This window comes from Plecotus auritus, assembly GCF_963455305.1.
Source record: "Plecotus auritus genome assembly, chromosome: 1".
Lineage (NCBI taxonomy): Eukaryota > Metazoa > Chordata > Mammalia > Chiroptera > Vespertilionidae > Plecotus > Plecotus auritus.
In genome coordinates this window covers 74,916,984-74,935,746 of record NC_137770.1, presented here as the reverse complement: position 1 = coordinate 74,935,746, position 18,763 = coordinate 74,916,984, and the positions used below count along the sequence as shown (strand labels likewise).

The window sequence follows — 18,763 nt, the reverse complement described above, 5'->3', positions numbered from 1 at the left end:
TGCAGGCTCTATCTCTGGTCCCGATTGGGGTGTGTGCAGGAGGCAACCAATGATGTGTCTCTCTCGCATGGATGTTTCTCTTGTTCTCTTCCCTGCCCCTCCCCTCTCTATAAAAATCAATAGAAAAAATATCCTTAGGTGAGGATTAAAAAAGAAACATGCAAAAAACAACAACAAATAGAACCAGGCTCAGTAAGTTGGTGCTGAGTGACCAAGACAGGCATGTAATTCTAGCCCCAGCTCTTAATCTAATAAGCTGTGTGACCTTGTCGAGCCACCCCTCTGGGCCTCCATCCCCTCATCTGGGAAACCCGGGTCACTCTGTCACTCTAAGAAACGAATCCAGCAATGAGGCAGTCTCTATTTTTAGAGCAAAGCTCAAGACCATTTTTGGGTGGGGCAGGGCTGAAGGTGCCGTTCCCCAGGAAAGCATATTGGTCAGTGAGGGTCTGCTGGCACCTGCCGTGTAGTCAAGATGTCTCGTGTGGCACCAGTGTTCTTTGGCATCATGTATGGAGATTTAAGGAGCAAGTTTGGGTCAGCAAAGTTTATCTCTAGAATCATAAGTGACGGCTGGGCCTTGTCAGCACCACTTCATGGATTTAGGTATATTCTGGGCTGGACCAGTAACATCTACTTTATTTTGGCATGCCCCACAGCCATTCAGACCTACCCTAGAATGAACTCAAAGTCTTAGAGGATATCTCCATTTTAGGGGGAGGAAAATGAAACAATAAAATTTCTGGCAACCTAATGACACACAGGGTTAAAAAGTGTGTGTGTGTGTATGTACACACGTATACATGTATGCCCACTGTACTGTCACTTGGGGGTAGGGTGGGCATGGAGGATGGAGGGGGAGGGATCGCCCAGGAATTCAGAGCACTGGTTCTCTGGATGGTACAAAGTCTAATGGGAAGGCCCACCAGCACTGAGGGCCTTGGGGGTTAGGAGGTGAACAGGCTGCTGTATTTCTCTGCAGAAATGCCCCAGGGGAGCTTTCTCCTGCCCCTTGGGTACATACGGAGATCCTCCGGAAGGACTTGAACTCCAGGTAGGTGAGGTGCTCCGACAGCTCTTCTGGTTCCAGGTGGTCAAAGAGCAGGGAGACTTTCCGTTTCTTGCTGGTGTTCGATTTTATCCTTTGAGTAAGTTTCCTGGACCAGTCACGGGCATTGCTTTTGTGGATAAACGTGAAAGAGAGAAGATGGGGGAAAAGAATACATCAAAATTGCCTTTGAATACAAGTCAGTCCAGTTTTGCACGAGAATATACAAAGAACAATTAGCTCACTTTCCTTGGCCAAAACAACGCATCAACAGAGTTTTCCCAAATCAACTTTTTCTATGGCAGCAACTAGGAAGCCTGGCTGGTTTCCTGTGAACCTTTAGAATGCACATGGGAACTGGGGAAACGGTGTTTAAGGCCGTGGGAAATAGGGTTCAAGCATTGGCTCCAGTTTCCTGGTCTTCAGTCCCGGCATGCAGGCCTTCTCTCTCCATGACTACTCAGTGCTCCATCGTTCTCATAAGGGTCATAGGGACTCTAACTGGTTGGAAATCTTAAGATGGGTGGGTAGTTTTCATGCTGGAAGGGCACAGAGAACCATGGTGAGGAGATGTCCTGCTGCAGGGGTCATGGGGAGGAACACTTTGAGTGACTGCTGGCATTTCCCTCCACTTCCCAGCTGATGTCCCCAAGAGAGCCTAGAGCTCCCTCCCCCCACCACCCCCCGCCGCCCCATTTTCTTGTAACCAACCCATGTGTGTCTGATTCAGCTTGTTTCCTACACTAAGGAAGCAAAGGGAAAAAGCCGTTTGCAAGGTAGCAGGTTGCAGATGTGTGTTTCCCAAACTGGTATTTCTGAGAACCTTGTCTCTCTACAGAGGGCTCTGTCGTCAAATGAGTTTGGGACATGCTACAAATTCTGCAGCCTATTGTCCAATGAGCATATTACAGACTCTGAGATGCACTGCAAATTTTGCAAGTTTAACTCACCATTTCTCAAATGTATCAGGTCAGGCTATATCTCACTGACTAATTCCTTTAAAGAACAGATTGGGAGATATTGGTAGAGGAAAGTCACACAGGCAGTATATTGGGACAAGGAGATTAAGGTTTGAGAAGTGCCCTGGGGCCTAGGTTCTGCATCTTTAAAATGAGGAAATTGAAAATCTCTTGTATCTTTTGAGTTGTATTGTTCTAAGTAGAGGTACAATTCACAAATTGTACCTCTACTTAGAACAATACAACTCAAAAGTGACAAATTGATTTATTGGGGACTATGACATGTGACGTTTACATTTCTGCACAGCTATGACCCAGTGCACTGAGCGTGTGTCGGGCAACTAGCTTAGCATGCTGTGTGACCCCAGACGAGCCACACAACCTTGCTGAGTCTGTTTCCTGGGATGCTGGATGAAACGATCTCTAGAATTCCTTTCAGTTCCAGAATTCTATATTCTATGGATCTGCACTATTGTGAAATAAAGTGGCCACTCTGAAAATTTTAGTATGCAATCTGTGCACCATCCCCTGCAGTATTTCCAGAGTGGGCTGACCTCATAAATAAGAAATCCAAGAAGTAATGGGAAATATCCCTGCAATCTCTCCCAGCTCTCGAAGTCCACGTGTCTTTCACAGACTCCACAGGCTAGATGCCCTCTGTTCAATACATTGTCAGCAGTCCCTTCCCTATTTTCAAGTTCAGGGGCCTCAGGCATTAGCTGCCGTCCGGAGTGCATGTAGTCACTGTACTTTCAGTTTCTCACAACCTGGGCACGTTTTAGTCACTGTCTTGCTACCTGATTTCTTTTTGACTGGGTCTTACCTTGTTTCTGCTCGTATTAGTCACCTACAGCTTTATCACCAGGGCGGCTCTGCTTGCTTGTCAAATGTCAAGCTTTTCACCTTGGTGAGGTGGTTTGAACCTGCCTATCTGAGGGGCCTCTTGCAGCGGCAGAGCCGCAGCCACAGCCGGGCGTCCAGGCCAGCGGAACAGAGATGCCTCCACACCCTGGCACTCACATTTGAGTTGTGTCGATCAGGCGGCAGTGTAACTCCTCCCCACTAGCCTTCACCAGCTCCTGAAACTCCTCCATGGTGTTTGTCAAGCTGGCATCCATTTTGAACATGGTCCAGAATTCCGTTATCCAATACCTGCACGGCGGGGGTTAGAACACAAGCCAAAACGGAAGGCAAGGGTCACTTTGGTGGGTCCTTCCCTCAAAGAGGACTGACAAAAAGACAGGTGGGTTTGCCCTTCTATATTCCTGGGAACATGGAGTATATATTCTTAACATAGAACATAATGAGTGGGGGCGGGGGAGTGGGGAGGGAAGAAAACCACCTGTCCATAGCTGTCTGCCCCTCCTCGTGTTGGAGGCTTGGATAGGATAAGGTGTCTCACAGCCATGGCAGGTCTAGGCACAGCCATGCGCATCAGAGATAAGCATAAATAAGACAACTACAGACAAGCCGAAGGTCCCAAGATGGGCATGCATGTGTAAATTACACTTCATCAGGTCTCAGACTATTATATGGCCATTAAAAATAATAGTTATAAAAGTTTTTCATGACTAAAGACACTTTTAATGATGTTAAAGTTAAGTGAGAACAATAGGATAGAAAACTTTATATGTTTTTAAATTGCAACTATGATTAAAAAATCTGCTTGGAAAAAAGACAAAGAAAAAATGCCAAAACAGGTAATTGGATATGAGAGATTATTACTATAGTTATATTCTTTTCTGTATTTTCAAAATGCATTGATATGAGCTATATTACTTTTATGATTCAGACTAAAAACAAACAAGATAACCTCTCCCCATGTCGTTTGATACCAAAATACTATGAGACTGAGAAAACGGGCTGTGCTCCATTTCCAGTACCGCCTGCCCTCTCAGGCTGCCCAGAGGTGATCCGCAGAAAGACGGTCAGGAAGGGGAAGCCAGGGGCACGAGGAAGAACTAGATCACCTTACTGCAGTCATTCCTTTCACCCCAGGCCACAGAGACCCAAATGCATGGCAGAATCCTTACCTTACAAAGTAGCAGATCTTCAGGCACAGCCCTGGTGACTTCTTGGCCCAGGCATCCTTATATGTGGGCTGTGGTTAAGGCAAATGGAGCTTCTGCTACAGCAACCAAACAGCTTCTCATCTGTGGAAGTGTTTGCTAGAACCAACCCCCTCCCAAAATAAATTTCAAATGAAAATGTTTTCTTATCTCTCCAGCCACAGATAAAAACCATCTTGGTGTGTGCTCACGCTGAAATGGCGGTGGAAGGAGGCCACAGCGTCTCCTCTGCAGAAGTAGAGCTAGGAAGTCCATGGCGGGGAAAGCTCTGCACAGGTGACTATAAGAAGTGCCAGAAGGGCAATGACCTCCTTCCCGAGACCAGGAGACCAGGAGTCCAATGAGACCAGTTAAAGAGAGCAGCCCCTTCTCATCTTTGACAATGCTTCGAGTAACTGATAAACAATTTGTGCAGTGAATTAGAGAAGAGGGGGAAGGAATGAGTATTCAGATATAGTGTCATGACAATAATAGGAAAATGACAATATATGCCTAGAGGATGTTAGTAGGTTGACCTTGTAAGTTGGATGACAAGTTGGACAAAGCCATGTGAATAATGTGAATAAAGCCAAAATACAATCAGAGACATGTTAAGGATCCATACCATCTGGAATATTCCATGAAATGGTGCCATCCTAAGAATATGAAAGAATAGCAGATTCCATCAAGTTCACATGTTGAAGAGCAGTGATTGTCAACCTTTTTCATCCCATGGTACACATTAACTGATTACTAAAATTCTGCAGTACACCAAGAAATATATTTTTTGCAAATTTGACAAATAAAAAGGTATAATTTTAATTCATTCACACTGGACAATTATCGTTGTGTTGGCTGTTGTCATTTTTTGTTTGTTTGTTTGTTTGTTTGACAATCTAAGGAAACAGAAGCCAACTAAACTAAATAGTTAGTTGGCTTAACTAAATAGTTAGGTATTGTATGCTTTAAAAAGTCTTGAAGCACATTGGTTGAAAATTGCTGCTCTAGAGCTTAGATGGAAAGAATATTGACTTAAAAGAAATGCAAAATCCAATTCAGTGATGAACCTGGGCAGGCCCTACCATCTTCCACAAACGGAATGAGCAAGCAGGCCATGTAGGCTGTGTGCCCTGCAAGACTCTGCCCTCTTTCTCATCTAAAAATTGTGCCATAATAACTGCAATACAGGTCTCATCTGCAGCCAGGCCCTTGAGATGAAACCAGGGAGAAGCCAGCAGAGATCTCAAATAACCAGGACAGGAGTGGCCTTCCTTCAGTGGGAGTGCATACTGTACCCCCTGCAAAACTCAGAGTTAACTACAGCAAAATAAAAGACAGCCCAAATCATATTATTGATGTTTTTATTAGGAAGGCATCTGTGCATTTTGAGATTTTATATGCCTATACAGTTTAAGAGTATATTAGAATGATAGCATAGAAACTCCAATTGGGAATATATAATTAATTGTGGTTTTAACTTGAAATCTTATTAAGTTTATGCATTGCTTAGGCACATCTAAGATAATGTTAGCTTTCCTGTTTATAACTTTAATCTACTAGAGTTATAAAAACTATTTCGAATTCAGGGAAGCCTCTGAAGTCTTTAAAAATAAACTAAAATGTAAAATTCATAATTGTTTAAAACCATTGGGAGTATTTAATTAGCATTTTTCCAAATTAACAAAAAAATTTTCAAGGCCCCTTAAAAATATTTGGTGGAACATGTGAGACTTATAGAAAGAATATGACTTGTGGAGGAACCAAGATGGCGGCATAGGTAAACACCTAAACTGCTGCCTCGCACAACAAGTTCAAAACTACAACTAAAAGACAAAACATCTATCACCCAGAACCATGGGAAAGCTGGCTGAGTGGAAGTTCTACAACTAGAAGGAAAGAGAAAAGAGCATTGAGATGTGCACAAGCACTGAAAAGCTAAGTATGAAGGCGCGTGAATCGAGCTGGTGGCTGGGTGTGCTGCTTTTTTCAACCTGAAGGGAGACAAGCTCCCGATTACTCCGAACTCCAGTTTCTGGGGAGACGCTGGGGACCCAAACTCCTACGGAGAGAAGCTGGACTGTCTACCATCGGGTCAGAAAGTGAGGGTGACTTTCTTGCAGAGGTGCATGCAGCAATCATTATTTACTGCGCTGGGGCATGGGACGCGGGGACTTGGAAACATGGAGACGCAGAGACGGCTGACTGACAGCCATCGCTGTTTGCCGCCCCCTAGCCTAGTGACTCCCTGAGACCCCGCCCCGCACAATCTACAAACCTACCCAAGCTCCAAGCAGCAGCTTTTGCATATAAATGGTCTGCCCTAACAAACTGCAGCTCTGGTCAGACAGCTCCAAAACCTCCAAACCCCAAGCAAATAGGAGAAAACTATAGTTCTCGCTGTAGTGCCTGCTGGGTGGCCTCAGACAGTAGCTGACCTGCACCCCATTGGAGATCCAGAAGCTAGTGTATCTAGTGGTCAGTGTGAGACAACACTAGATTTCAGCTACTCACATCCATAAGTGACACATTCAAGAGGCAGACTCAGTGAGCACCAAAGCCCCACTGAAGCAAGTCCTGTCCCATAAGCGTGTCTCCAGCACAGCAGTTCTTCCATTATAGACACAGCGGGTCCTCACAGCCAATTGGCCTGGAGGTCAATTCCTCCCAGTGTACCAACAGCAATCAAGGCTTAACTACACCAAGACTTTGCACTCAGCCCACAAAGGGGGTGCACCAAGAGTGTCTACCTCAGGTGATAGGCTGAACCACTGGTCACCTACCACAGAAAACCACTCCATCAATACAGGGAAGCAGCCAAAATGCAAAGTCAAAGAAACATGTCACAAATGAAAGAAATGGAGGAAAGCAAACTACTGGATGACATAGAGTTCAGAACCACATTTATAAGGTTACTCAAGAATCTTCTAAAAACCTCTGAGGAACTTAGTGAGACCTTTAACGATCTTAATGAGAATGCCAAAATAATGGAAAAGGACCAGTCAGAAATTAAGCATACACTGTCTGAAATAAAGAATATACAGAAATTCAACTGTAGATCAAAGGACCCCAAGAATCAAACCAAAGATCTGAAATATGAGGAAACAAAAAATACCCAACCAGAAAAAAAAAAAAAGAAAAAAGAATCCAAAAATATGAAGATAGTGTAAGGAGCCTCTGGGACAACATCAAGTGTACCAACATCCGAATTATTGGGGTGCCAGAAGAAGAGAGAGAGCAAAATATTGAAAACCTATTAGAAGAAATAATGACAGAATACTTTGCCTACCTGGTGAAAGAAATAGACTTACAAGTCCAGGAAGCGCAGAGAACACCAAACAAGAGGAATCCAAAGAGGACCATACCAAGACACATCATAATTAAAATGCCAAGGGCAAAAGACAAAGAGAGAATATTAAAAGCAGCAAGAGAAAAACAGTTAGTTACCTACAAGGGAGTACCCATATGACTGTCAGCTGATTTCTCAACAGAAACTATGCAGGCCAGAAGGGAGTGGCAAGAAATATTCAAAGTGATGAATAGCAAGAACCTATAACCAAGATTATTCTACCCAGCAAAGCTATCATTCAGAGTTGAAGGTCAGATAAAGAGCTTCACAAACAACAAAAAGCTAAAGGAGTTCATCACCACCAAACCAGGATTATATGAAATGCTGAAGGGTGTTCTTTAAGAAGAGGAAGAAGAAGAAAAAGGTAAAGATAAAAATTATGGACAACAAATACATACCTACCAACAAGTGAATCTAAAAATCAAGTGAATAAAAAATTTGATGAACAGAATGGACTGATGAATATAATAGAATCAGGGACATAGAAAGGGTGTGGACTGACAATTCTCAGGGGGAAGGGGGTGTGAGGGGTGCGGGAAGAGATTGGACAAAAATCTTACACCTATGGATGAAGACAGTGGCGGGGGGTAAGGGCATGGTGTGGGGTGGAAAATCAGGTGGAGGGGAACTATGGGGGAAAAAGAGGAACACCTGTAATAATCTGAACAATAAATATTTATTTTTTAAAAAAAGAATATGACTTGTAAGCTAAAATCGAGTCCCTAAAGAAAAACTATGGTTATGAAATTTGTACTTTCAATACAATTAATTTTAAAAACATATTTTAATAGATTTACTGCTTATAAAATCTGTCTTTGATGGCACCAAAACAAAACCACACCCACATCAACAAATGAAATAGAAATTAAAATAAGCACAGCCAACTGGCAAACTTCATGAAGTAACAGGTTCGGACACCAGCCTTTCTTTGGACCTAAAAGGTAGGAGTGGAAATGAGATGACTTTACATGTCTTAATGCCACATCGCTAAGAAAATGCATCCCCTGAATGCAAAGAGGTTCACGCAGAAGGCACATTTTAGATAGATATGTCTTAGATTCTATATTTTCATTATTTGACCAACTTGTTGAAATTTTTATTCTTCCTTTTTAATAAGGAAGGCACAAACACCAACCTATTGTAAAACAACTAAACGGACATATAAATCAACATGGTGCCCTTTATGTGGAGTTTATCATCCTCTGGTGGTTTCTTATCCTCTTCAAATGGGGGGCGGGTAGCGTCTGCAAACCCAGTGGTCTGTAGTCAGGAGCTGAGCCTCTGTGGGCATGCGGGATGCCAGGCAGGATGGCAGAGCCTCCCAAGGCCATCGGAGCCCCGATGCATAGCAAAGGCAGCCCCAAGTGCGGCAGGGCACCCGCTTTCTCACTTGAGGAGCTGGAAGCCAATGCTGATGAGACAGGCCAGCAGCCAGAGGCTTGGGCAACTGCGACCTGGTAAAGGTCCCTGTTGCTGACAGTTCAGGCTCCACCCCTCTTCCTTCCCTTCAAGGCTGGTCCTGTGCCTGGGAAGTCCCGGGCAGTTCTGACGGTGTTCTTCAGGCATCTGAACTATTCAAAGCATGTTTTATTTTTTTCCTCTTTTTTAAACAATGGAAAAGCAAGAAGCCATCTGAGCTTATTTTATTAACAATTCTATTACCTCCAAGCCAGAACAGGGGAACTAACTGTGAAGACAAAATAGTTTTGCCTTTAATATTTAACCTGGGTTTCAATGACGGGAAATCTTACTTCGTATTCCCTTCTTAGAATCCCTCCCCCAACCCCAGACTTGAGCGAAGCCCAGGTTTCTCACCTAAAGGTCCTGACAGATACAGAAAAAGTATCTCAGTGTGTTGCATCCACAACAGTGCAACATTCATCGAGCCCTACCATGAGATGGCCACTTAGCTAAGGTCTAGAGAAACAAAGATAAATATGCCTTTGGTTCCTGCCCTTGAGGGGACACAGTTTCCTGGGGGAGACAATTCATAAATAGGTAAGTTACAATATGGTGTGTGTATATAGGTTAAAACTATCTCTATTTTCTCTTAAAGTAACTTGTAATTTAATTAATTTTTCAGAACCCTTGCAAAATTCCATATTACTAACACAATTCAAACTACAGCAACTAGACACAAAGGTTTTGAGTTTTCCTTAAATGTCATCTATAAATACCAGAGAATATAGGTATTACATTTCAAAACTTGCAAACTAAAGTTTAGGCATATCAATGTATTTAGTTAAAGGAACAGAATGAAAAGCCCCTCAAGGCAGATGAGATGACACTCAGGCAGACACGAGAGAGACACTGACCACTTACATGATACAGAATGAGAGTCACTGGAATTAAATAGGTTTTCACATCAATGGCACTATTTTAAAGCACGAGATGTATTTTCCAAGGGGGAGGGTGTGGAGAGGTCAGGGAGATGTATTTTCCAAGGGGGAGGGGGTGGAGAGGTCAGGGAGATGTATTTTCCAAGGGGGAGGGGGTGGAGAGGTCAGGAAAGATTTCAGAGGGTCATGAAAGAATTTGCTAGGCTTGCAGCGAGGAAAAGGCGCTCCAGACCAGGAACTGGGTGAGGACACATGACAGTTGGGGCGTTGAGAAGCTCAGTGTGGAGGGGAAAAGGTTTCTTTAAAAATTATTTTATTTTTTTATTTTAAAGAGAGAGGAAGGGAGAGAGAGAGACAGAAACATCGATGAGAGAAGTACCGATTGGCTGCCTCCTGCACACATCAAATTTCTACTGGGGATGGAGCCCACAACCGGAGCATGTGCCCTGACCAGGAATCAAACCAGTGACCTCTTGGTTCCTGGGTCCATGCCCAACTGCTGAACTACACCAGCTGGGCAGGAAGGGTTTCTGGGAGCTGCAGGACAAAGCAGGGGAGACATTGAATTGGGTCAGACCCTGGAGGGCCGTCTCCTGGCAACTGAGGAGTCTGACGTCAGCCCCCTAGTGGGCAGAGGCTCTGAAGCAAAGGCTACCCCCTTTCAGAGGATGACAACGAATGGGGGTAGGGGGAGGGAGAGAGAAGGCACACAGGTGAGAAGACCCTGGGACTACGGCCAGCCTTGGCATGGAAATGCAGAGGAGAGACCAGATGGGAGTCATTTCTGAAGTCAAAACCCTGGGATTGGGTGATGACCTGAAGGAGGTGAGAGGCAGGAAGGAGTTGAGGGTGCTTCTGATGTGGTTTAGGCCACTGAGTGGGTGATAACACCATTAACTGAAACTGAAAATGAAAATACATGTGTCAAAGCAGAATTAACAGGGTGGTAGTTGGGGAGAGGGGGTGGTGAGTTAATGAGTTAAGTTTGAACATATTAAAATTGATGTCCCTACAGGACAAACTAGTCCAAACTTTTTAAAGAAATGGCTTGGGTTAGAGAAATATAGACTCGAAAATCATCAACACAGAGGAATGGTGGTGAAAATCCTGGTGAGACATCGCCCAGGGAAGGAAGAGGAGTGAGAGAACAACCAGGATGCTATCCGGTAGTTCAGAGGCCCTCAGAGAAGATGCTGGGTGGAAAGCTGAAGGGGTGCCGGGAGGAAGGAGAGCCAGGAAGATGCATTCCAGAGCCCTGGAGGGCGGGTTTGGAGAGGCAGGGGTGTCAGCAGTGCCCAGGGCTTCTGGGAGCTCAGTGTAAACCTGGACGGAAAAAAGCCATTGGGAGGTTGCTGGTGACATCAGAGGAAAGTTTGAGTGCAGGGGTGGGGGCCATGGCTGAATTAGGAGTGGGAAGGAGCTGAGAGATTTGGAGATAGTGGGTGCAGACTATTTTAAGAAGTTTGCACATCAAATTTCTAACCCTAACAATGGAATGAAGGGGGGGTGGGGCTGAGAGTTTATTTTTAGGTTGGAGGCATTTCGATGTGTTTTAGGCCAAGAGGCAGTTTAAGAGTACAGGAGAGGGGAGGTCACTGATGGGGTAGATTCTGTGACCAGGGGCAGGAAGCGGGGAGGGGAGAGGCGTCCATTCGCTTTATGGGTGGGTATCTCAGGTACAATGTAGTCCTTAGACCAACAAACAATTTTTCCAGTGAGAAATACTTCATCCCTGGCACTGTTTAGAATTGCTGGTACATGGAGTTAATAAAAAGCATACCAACTCTGAGTCGGTTTTATTACGGTTTTAAAATTCTCTGCAGACGAGACACCACTTATTACCTGCACCTCTTATGATGTGAACCCCTCCCAATGCCCTGCCCTTGGAAGGCCCTGGAGACACCTCCTTTGAGAGGAGAGGTAAAGATATATAAGTGGAGTGGGGGCGGGCTGGAGGGGGTTAATGGGGGAACAAGGGGGACATACATAATACTTTCAAAAATAAAGAACTATTTTTAAAAAAGATATATAAGTGGGTTTAGAAAAGGGATTCAGTCCTGATGGGTATGGGTGTGTGTGTGTGTGTGTGTGTGTGTGCGTGCACGTGCATGCCTGCCATAAGATGAAAAGGTAGGGTCAGGAGAGGTGGTGAAGATGAGAAGAGCTGCAAGTCATGACTCAGAGCCGGGGATCTGGGCTTCGGGTGCTAAACAGTCTCACCCGCCCACAGGTTCTCTTTGGAGGCCACAGCTTATAGTGCCATCAGCGAGAAGGAGAGGGCAGGCGATTCCCCACCCTGCTCTGTTCACACCCCACAAGAAGGTTACAGTCCAGCTGGGTTTGCTGCCTGAAGCAAAAGGCACCAGCAGACTCCAGTTGCTGTGGCACCAGAAAGCCTTGGCCAGAACCTGGAGAAGGTTCCAGAATTGGTCAGGAAAGCCAGAATGTATGTCATCACTTGAGTCATGCTTGCACCCTTGTCAATCTGCACAGGGCGACTGTGAAGTTGGATGAATCTACAAGAAAAGTATTGTTACTAGCCAGAGAAGACTGTTTGCATGCTGATTTCTTTGACTACTTCCCCGAGCAATCAGCATCAATAGCATCGCCCTGCCCAACCGAAGGTACACATACACATGTACGTACACACACACACACACACACACACACACACACACACACACACACACACCATGCCCCTGGAAGGATGTGTGACATGTGAACCCATTTACCACTCAGGATTATTCCAAACCAATCAAATTAAAGCATACTTCCGATTTCCAGCTCCTCTTGAGCACTCCCACTTGGGGCTGCCAGTGGGTCTGCTGAAAGGATATAGGGTGATCACTTTTTGGAGCAGTTCCGCAGAGGAAATGATAACTCGGTGCATGGTCAGCATGACTTGCAGCAGTTGGTTACTTCGACACAGGTTTCCATCTGCATCTGAAACAGAGAGAACAGCATCTGAGCGAGGCCCCAGAGAGAAACCAGCCCTGACCACCCACCATTACACGACGGTGTGGCCCAACGCGGGTCTCCAGGCACAATGCTTTTCTCTTGCTGCCTCTGGCGCCACACTCCCTCCCTGCCTTGCTTTTCTTATCCTCCTGCTGTATTCTCCCCTTCGCAAAAATGTCCATTTTGATGCCCATTAACCACCCACCAGGAGGTGGTGGAATCTTGGGAAAGGGATAAAATTTGCACCAGTGCACCCGAAAGCAGAAGCAGATCCAGGTTTTGTGGGGCCCAGAGTACAAATGATGGCGGGTCCTTTCTAGGGTCACAGTCCAAAAAGTATAGTGTTAATAGATTTCAGTTAAAATGCCTTACTTTTGGAATTGGCCAAAACATGACCATCTGAATACATGTCGAGGGCTCTCCCATGGCCGTGGAGGAGCTCTGAAACAAGCTCCCCTAGTTTTATGGGCAGGATGCCTCTGCATGACAATAAAGGAGGAAGACGATTGGGAAACATTACATTTGGAGATTATGGGTGAGTTACAAGGATCCATGATGCTTTATATCCAAACGCATGGTTAGCTAGGTTTTCCAAAGCCCAGCTGATGTCAAATAATAAGATGCATTCTATACACTGGCATTGGGTATAAAGATTTCTCTTGGAGGGGTTTTCAAAATCTTTTCAATAGTGATGGCATGAAGTACTAGGGACTGTGCCGGTCCTTTGCTGCCAGACCTGCTCTCTGTCCTTCACCATGGACTGCATCACCAGTGCCAGCTAGCTTCCAGCTGTGTTCAGCCATGAGGAAGCATCAGCAAGAGATGGGAAAAGAGAAGACAGGCCATGTCTTTGCCCTCCATTCTCTGCTCTGCACCACTTCCCTGAAAGGAGCTGCAGGTCTCTCCCATGAACCATCCCACTGGTTGGCCCCTTGTGACTCCTGCTTCCCTTGGGATCTAACACTGCTCATCTCCTTGGCCCTTGGTCCTCTGGCCCTAAGGGTAGCAATGACTTGTGGCTGTTGACAGTCTCTGGGTGCAACATCTGTTAATTCTACTTTATCTCTGTAAATAGCTCCTTCATCTATGTGTCTTCAATTAAACAAACCATGCGAATTCTAATCTCTGTTGTGAACTTGAATAATTCAGGATAAAATATCAAATGAAGAATAAACATGAATTGCTTTATCATTGATAGATCTTTAAAATAAATTATACAAAAGGGTTGTCATTTCATTCTTTCCAAGTGTGCCAAACTGTAAGTAAAAGACATAATACATTTGGACTCAGGATTCAGAAGTCCTCGCTCATTCTCAAAAGATGACCTAAAGCCACAGTTCATTAAGAAAATGGAAGGAAGCTGACAGGATCACTCACCTTGCTATCACCAAATCCACTGAGTTACCCACATTACATCATTGCCTCCTGTTCCCATGGGAGGCCTTTCTGAGGCCATGGCTTCCACTGAGTTCTGGGTCTCCTTCCTCAAGGACTCTGATCCTGCCTTTGTCTACTTTCTTCCCCACATCATCAACTTCTCTCTCTCTCTCTCTCTCTCTCTCTCTCTCTCTCTCTCTCTCTCTCTCTCTCTCTCTATTTTATTCCCACTGGCATTTAAATATGCATCAGAGTCTCCTATTTAAAACACAATGAAATAAAGCAAAACCTTACACTGGCATCCTCTCTAGCTACCTCTCCATTTCTCTGTTCTCCTTTTCAGCAAAACCTCACTGTCATCAATTTATCAACTCCTATTCCTTCTCAGCCATCCCATTCTGACTTCTAACTCCATCATTCCACTATGCATTGTATTTTCAAGGTCACTAACCAGCTCCACCAAACCGTGTAGTGTATGCCTCTGTCCTCATCTTACTTTATGACTCAAGTTGCATTCAAGCCAACCCACGTTGACAACTCTCTCTTTCCTGGAACACTTTCTTCTCTTGGCTCCCATAAAATCGCACTTTCTCAGCTTCTCTCTCAGGCTCTTCTTCTGCCTCTTCTTCCTCTGCTGAGCTTTTAAATGTCACTGTACTCTGTGGTTTATTCCTCCCACTTCTTTTTTCTAACAATTTTTAAAATTTAAAACTTCTTAAAATTTAAATTAAAAAAATTAACTTCTTTTTTTTCTAAATGAACTCATCTAGTCCTTTGGCTAAAATACCACCTATATGCTGATGACTGCCCAACTTATATCTTCAGCCTTGAGTACTGAATTAGTCTGTCCAACACACTTGGCAAATCCACTCAGAATTCTGGTTTCAAACTTAACTCATCCAAACAAAACTCCCGACCGTCCCCCCTGACCCCCGCCAAATTCATTCCTCCCCCACTTTTCTTCATCTCAGCAAATAGCACCACCAACCATCCTCTTTAATAAAAAACCTAGGAGTCATCCTTCATGCCTCACTTTCTCTCATAGCCAATCCATCAGCAAGCTTCTGCTGTTTCCATGGGAGGTCTTTCAAACGCTACTTTCAAACTGTATGTCAAACCTGTCCATTTCTCTCCATCCCTGACATTTTATTAGTTGTAGCCATGATCGCAAGGCAATAGCCTAGATGCCCTTCCTGCTTCCACTCTATAGTCAATTATCCACACAGAAGTCAGGAACGAGCTCTTAAAACCCATAAATCAGGTCATGTGTTTAATATCCTTTAATGAACTCCATTATACTGGTAATAAAACTCAAAATCCTTACAATGGCCAATGGAGCTCCACAGGTTCCGGGCCCTTTTACCATTTCCCACTTTATTTCCTGTTTCATACCCTATTACTCCTCTCCACACCCCTACTTAAGCAATCAAGTATACTACCATTATAGAGGCAACTTTTCAATTCAGTATCTGACAATATAGTTTTCATGACGCAGCTTTCCTCACAGAGCTAGCAGTGCTCATATTCCCATGTAGGATGGTAAAGAGCAGGAAAGACTGTGAAATGTATTTGTAGGGCATTAGCATGTCCAAAGGAGCTATGGACACAGCCCCAGGCTTCTTTCGTGTGGACAGAATCTAAGGCTTGTGACTCAACTCTTCTTTGTGGTTGGCGAGCATCTTTTAACAATGTCATTTCTAATTCTCACAGCTCTGCAATGTTGGTATTGCTCATGGTGTACAGATGAGGAAATGAAAGCATGGTGACATTGGGTAATTTGTTCTGGGTGAAAGAGACAGTGGGCGGAGGAGCTAGGATCTGCTCCAGGTCTGTCGGATTCCGGAACCCCTGCTCCTTCCACTGCGCTCGGCTGCACATGGCACAACCATTTCTTAGGATAGGGAATTCGAGTGTTAAATGGGAGGCCAAAGTGGATGAGCTAAACGATTTCTTCCCATCCTTAGGGTACAAGTCTAAGAGATGTCACTGGGATGTGGGATTGGGACTCCAGTGATTTCTGAAAATCTCTTATAAGCCTTGGTTAACTGATATTGGTCATTAAAGTTACCTTTAAAGCAAGAAGCATGCTGTGTCTAAGATTCACAATCATTTTACCTCGCACTCTCTTTTACACAGTTCTGTGACGCTCCCCACCGTGGCTTGTTAATCCTCATGTGCTCTCTGTGGAGTGAGGGCAAGGCCAGGAGGGGATGATCCCCTCAGCAAAGGGAGGCAGAGACGGGGCGACAGAAGAAGCACCTGGGCACCTGGGTCCTGAACTCCCCTCTTGGCTCTCCTTTTTCAGCAGGAGAATGCCGTGGTGCATCACTTGCCCTCATCCCTCAGCCATCTCTCCCCACGTGACCTCACCAGGGATGCATCTCCTTACTGACCTCCTCTCAGAGCAAGTACTTCTTCCTTTTTGAGGGGGAGAGCCTCTTTTTGAAAGTCAAAGGGTATCTACCTTCCAGGCTGCTGGATTTCATTGATATTTTGATGTAATTGGTGTAAGGTGATTTAAATATTTCAATGAATAATTTCATTTTGTTTGCATCTTGAAGCTTTTTAAAAATGCAAGGTGTCAAACTAAAAATTCTAATAAGTAAAATGTGCAATGCATAATAAAATATGCAGATTTTCTCATCCCCATCTGCTTCTCCTTACACTTCAGGGGAAGACTTGAAAAGGATGAAAACTCAGTGGGTACAAAATGTCAGTCTTACACACACTATACTCGTCTTGGAGAATAAAGTATGCTGCCAGAGAGCTATACAGCTTAAAGACCCACCCAACCTGGGGACCATTTGTTCATCAAGCAAACAGGAAAGTCATGTGGCTTCTGGACAGTCATTTGTCTCTGAAGCAACAACCCATTTTCCATCATTAGACTCAGTGGCAGCAATAGCGACACTTCATGGAATCACAGAATCTTGAGGTGGAAAAGACTTTAGTCATCTACCTCAACCTTCCATCCGATGCATCATTTCCTTCTAAAAGTGTCACAGATAAGTGGCTATCTAGCCTCTGCTTGTACCCTTTCAATGAGAGGATACTCCTTTTCTATACAGCAACTTCTCATTCTACTTAGATTAAAAACAGTTTTGGACACAATTAATCAACATTGATAATTTATCTGCTCTGTGCAAGGCACCGTCCTAGGTCCTGAAGGAGATCTGAAGAGCTACAAAAAACTCACCATGGAGGAGCTCACAGTCTAGTTGGGGAATGAGACACATACCCAAGACACCAAACAATACTAGACAGTAAATATGAAGAGTGAAGCGGTGGAATAGTGGTCAAATTCAGAGGGGAGAGATACTATCCAGTGTGGTGGCTCAGTAAGCATCTCTTGATATCTGTGGTGAGATGACCCAGAACTTCAAGATTTAAGAGGCCTTATGATCCAGCCCTCTTCCTCTAAATCAGCCTGCACACTTTTTTTTTCCTTTCTGTGGTTTAATCTTAAATAAGCCGCTTGCCCCTGAGAGCAATGAAGTGCTCCCTGATGGTTAGAATCCTGTGACAGGAAATTTGCAAAGGGCTGTATGCCTGAACCTGCTTCATACTGACGAGAGGTGGGGTGACTCCTACAGTGGGGGCCTGCCTGGGGGATGTGGTGGAAACTACTCACTGCAAAATGGACACAAAGCACATCCCACACCAGAGAGACTCCAAAGCAGTCTTTCCTTCCCCTTTGTTTTGGTTTCCATGGAAATCTGCTGATGTGCGAAGGGATCCTGAGTATTCTAAAGGCAGATGTCAGAAATTGGTATATGGAGGGCAGGCAGGCTGTCAGCATAGGGGGCATAACCCAAAATACAGAGTGTCCAAAACAGGGCTCAGAAGATGGTAATGGGAAAGCCAGTGTCAGAAAAACACGCGGGCAGAGTTAGATCTGCAGCCTATAGCAGGGCTGACGCGGCTCTTGGAGGTCAACATCTTCATAAATCAGAAGGCTGGCTCTGGGGGGACCCAGACACACCACACACACACACACACACACACACACACACACACACACACACACACAATCTTCAGGTATGACAATGTGGTAAATGCTTCAAAGAAATAAAACCTACTTGACAGCAAGACTACAACATTCATTAAATCCTGTGTGGAAAGTACACAAAAGCTGGCAAGCTGAAAAGAAGGTCACTAGTTTGTTGTTTGTTGTTTTTACTGCCGACATTTGCAAACGGGGCAGGAAGTGCACGTGAAGAACACGGCGACACATACTTGGAACTCTCATAGCTTCTACTACCCGAGCAGCTTAAAACAGGTATCCGCCACCACCTTGATTGTTTCTGTCCCCAGCCCCTCAAGACGGGGCAGGAGAACAATCAGGAAAAGCTACTTTCTGCTAAGGATGGAGTCTCACTTCACAGGGCAAGTGTGAGAAGCAGTCTGGATGCTGCCAGTGTTGTGCTGGGAAGAGTTTAAATAACAGCTCTCCTGGGGGTGGGGTGAAGGGGACCCTGATTTGTAGTGGTTGCAGATTTCTGTGGTGTCAGTACTGCCTTTACATCACATTCCAAGCCACCAATGTGAAGCCACTGAACGTGGAGCTGGGGAGAGATGCTTGCCGTCAGCTCTGCATCCAGGTGCGGCTGCAGGTCTCAGCGCGGACCTGAGGTCACAAGGGTCAGTGCTTGTGTAGCTTCCTGTTGTATTTCTTCCTACCTGGGGTC

The 18,763-nt window shown here is 44.8% G+C and overlaps 1 protein-coding gene across 3 annotated transcripts in view; it reads right to left on the bottom strand.

Annotated features, from left to right (window-relative positions):
* RASGRP1 (RAS guanyl releasing protein 1) overlaps positions 1 to 18,763 on the bottom strand; it is an 83,327-nt gene that overhangs the window by 28,928 nt on the left and 35,636 nt on the right. For all 3 annotated transcript variants that reach the window (XM_080648339.1, XM_080648338.1, XM_080648340.1), the window contains exons 3-6: positions 12,578 to 12,683; positions 4,041 to 4,103; positions 3,028 to 3,159; positions 1,025 to 1,178 (exon numbers count right to left, since the gene is read on the bottom strand). In XM_080648339.1, coding sequence (XP_080504465.1) covers positions 1,025 to 1,178; positions 3,028 to 3,159; positions 4,041 to 4,103; positions 12,578 to 12,683 — 455 coding nt within the window. The remainder of the gene's footprint in view (positions 1 to 1,024; positions 1,179 to 3,027; positions 3,160 to 4,040; positions 4,104 to 12,577; positions 12,684 to 18,763) is intronic.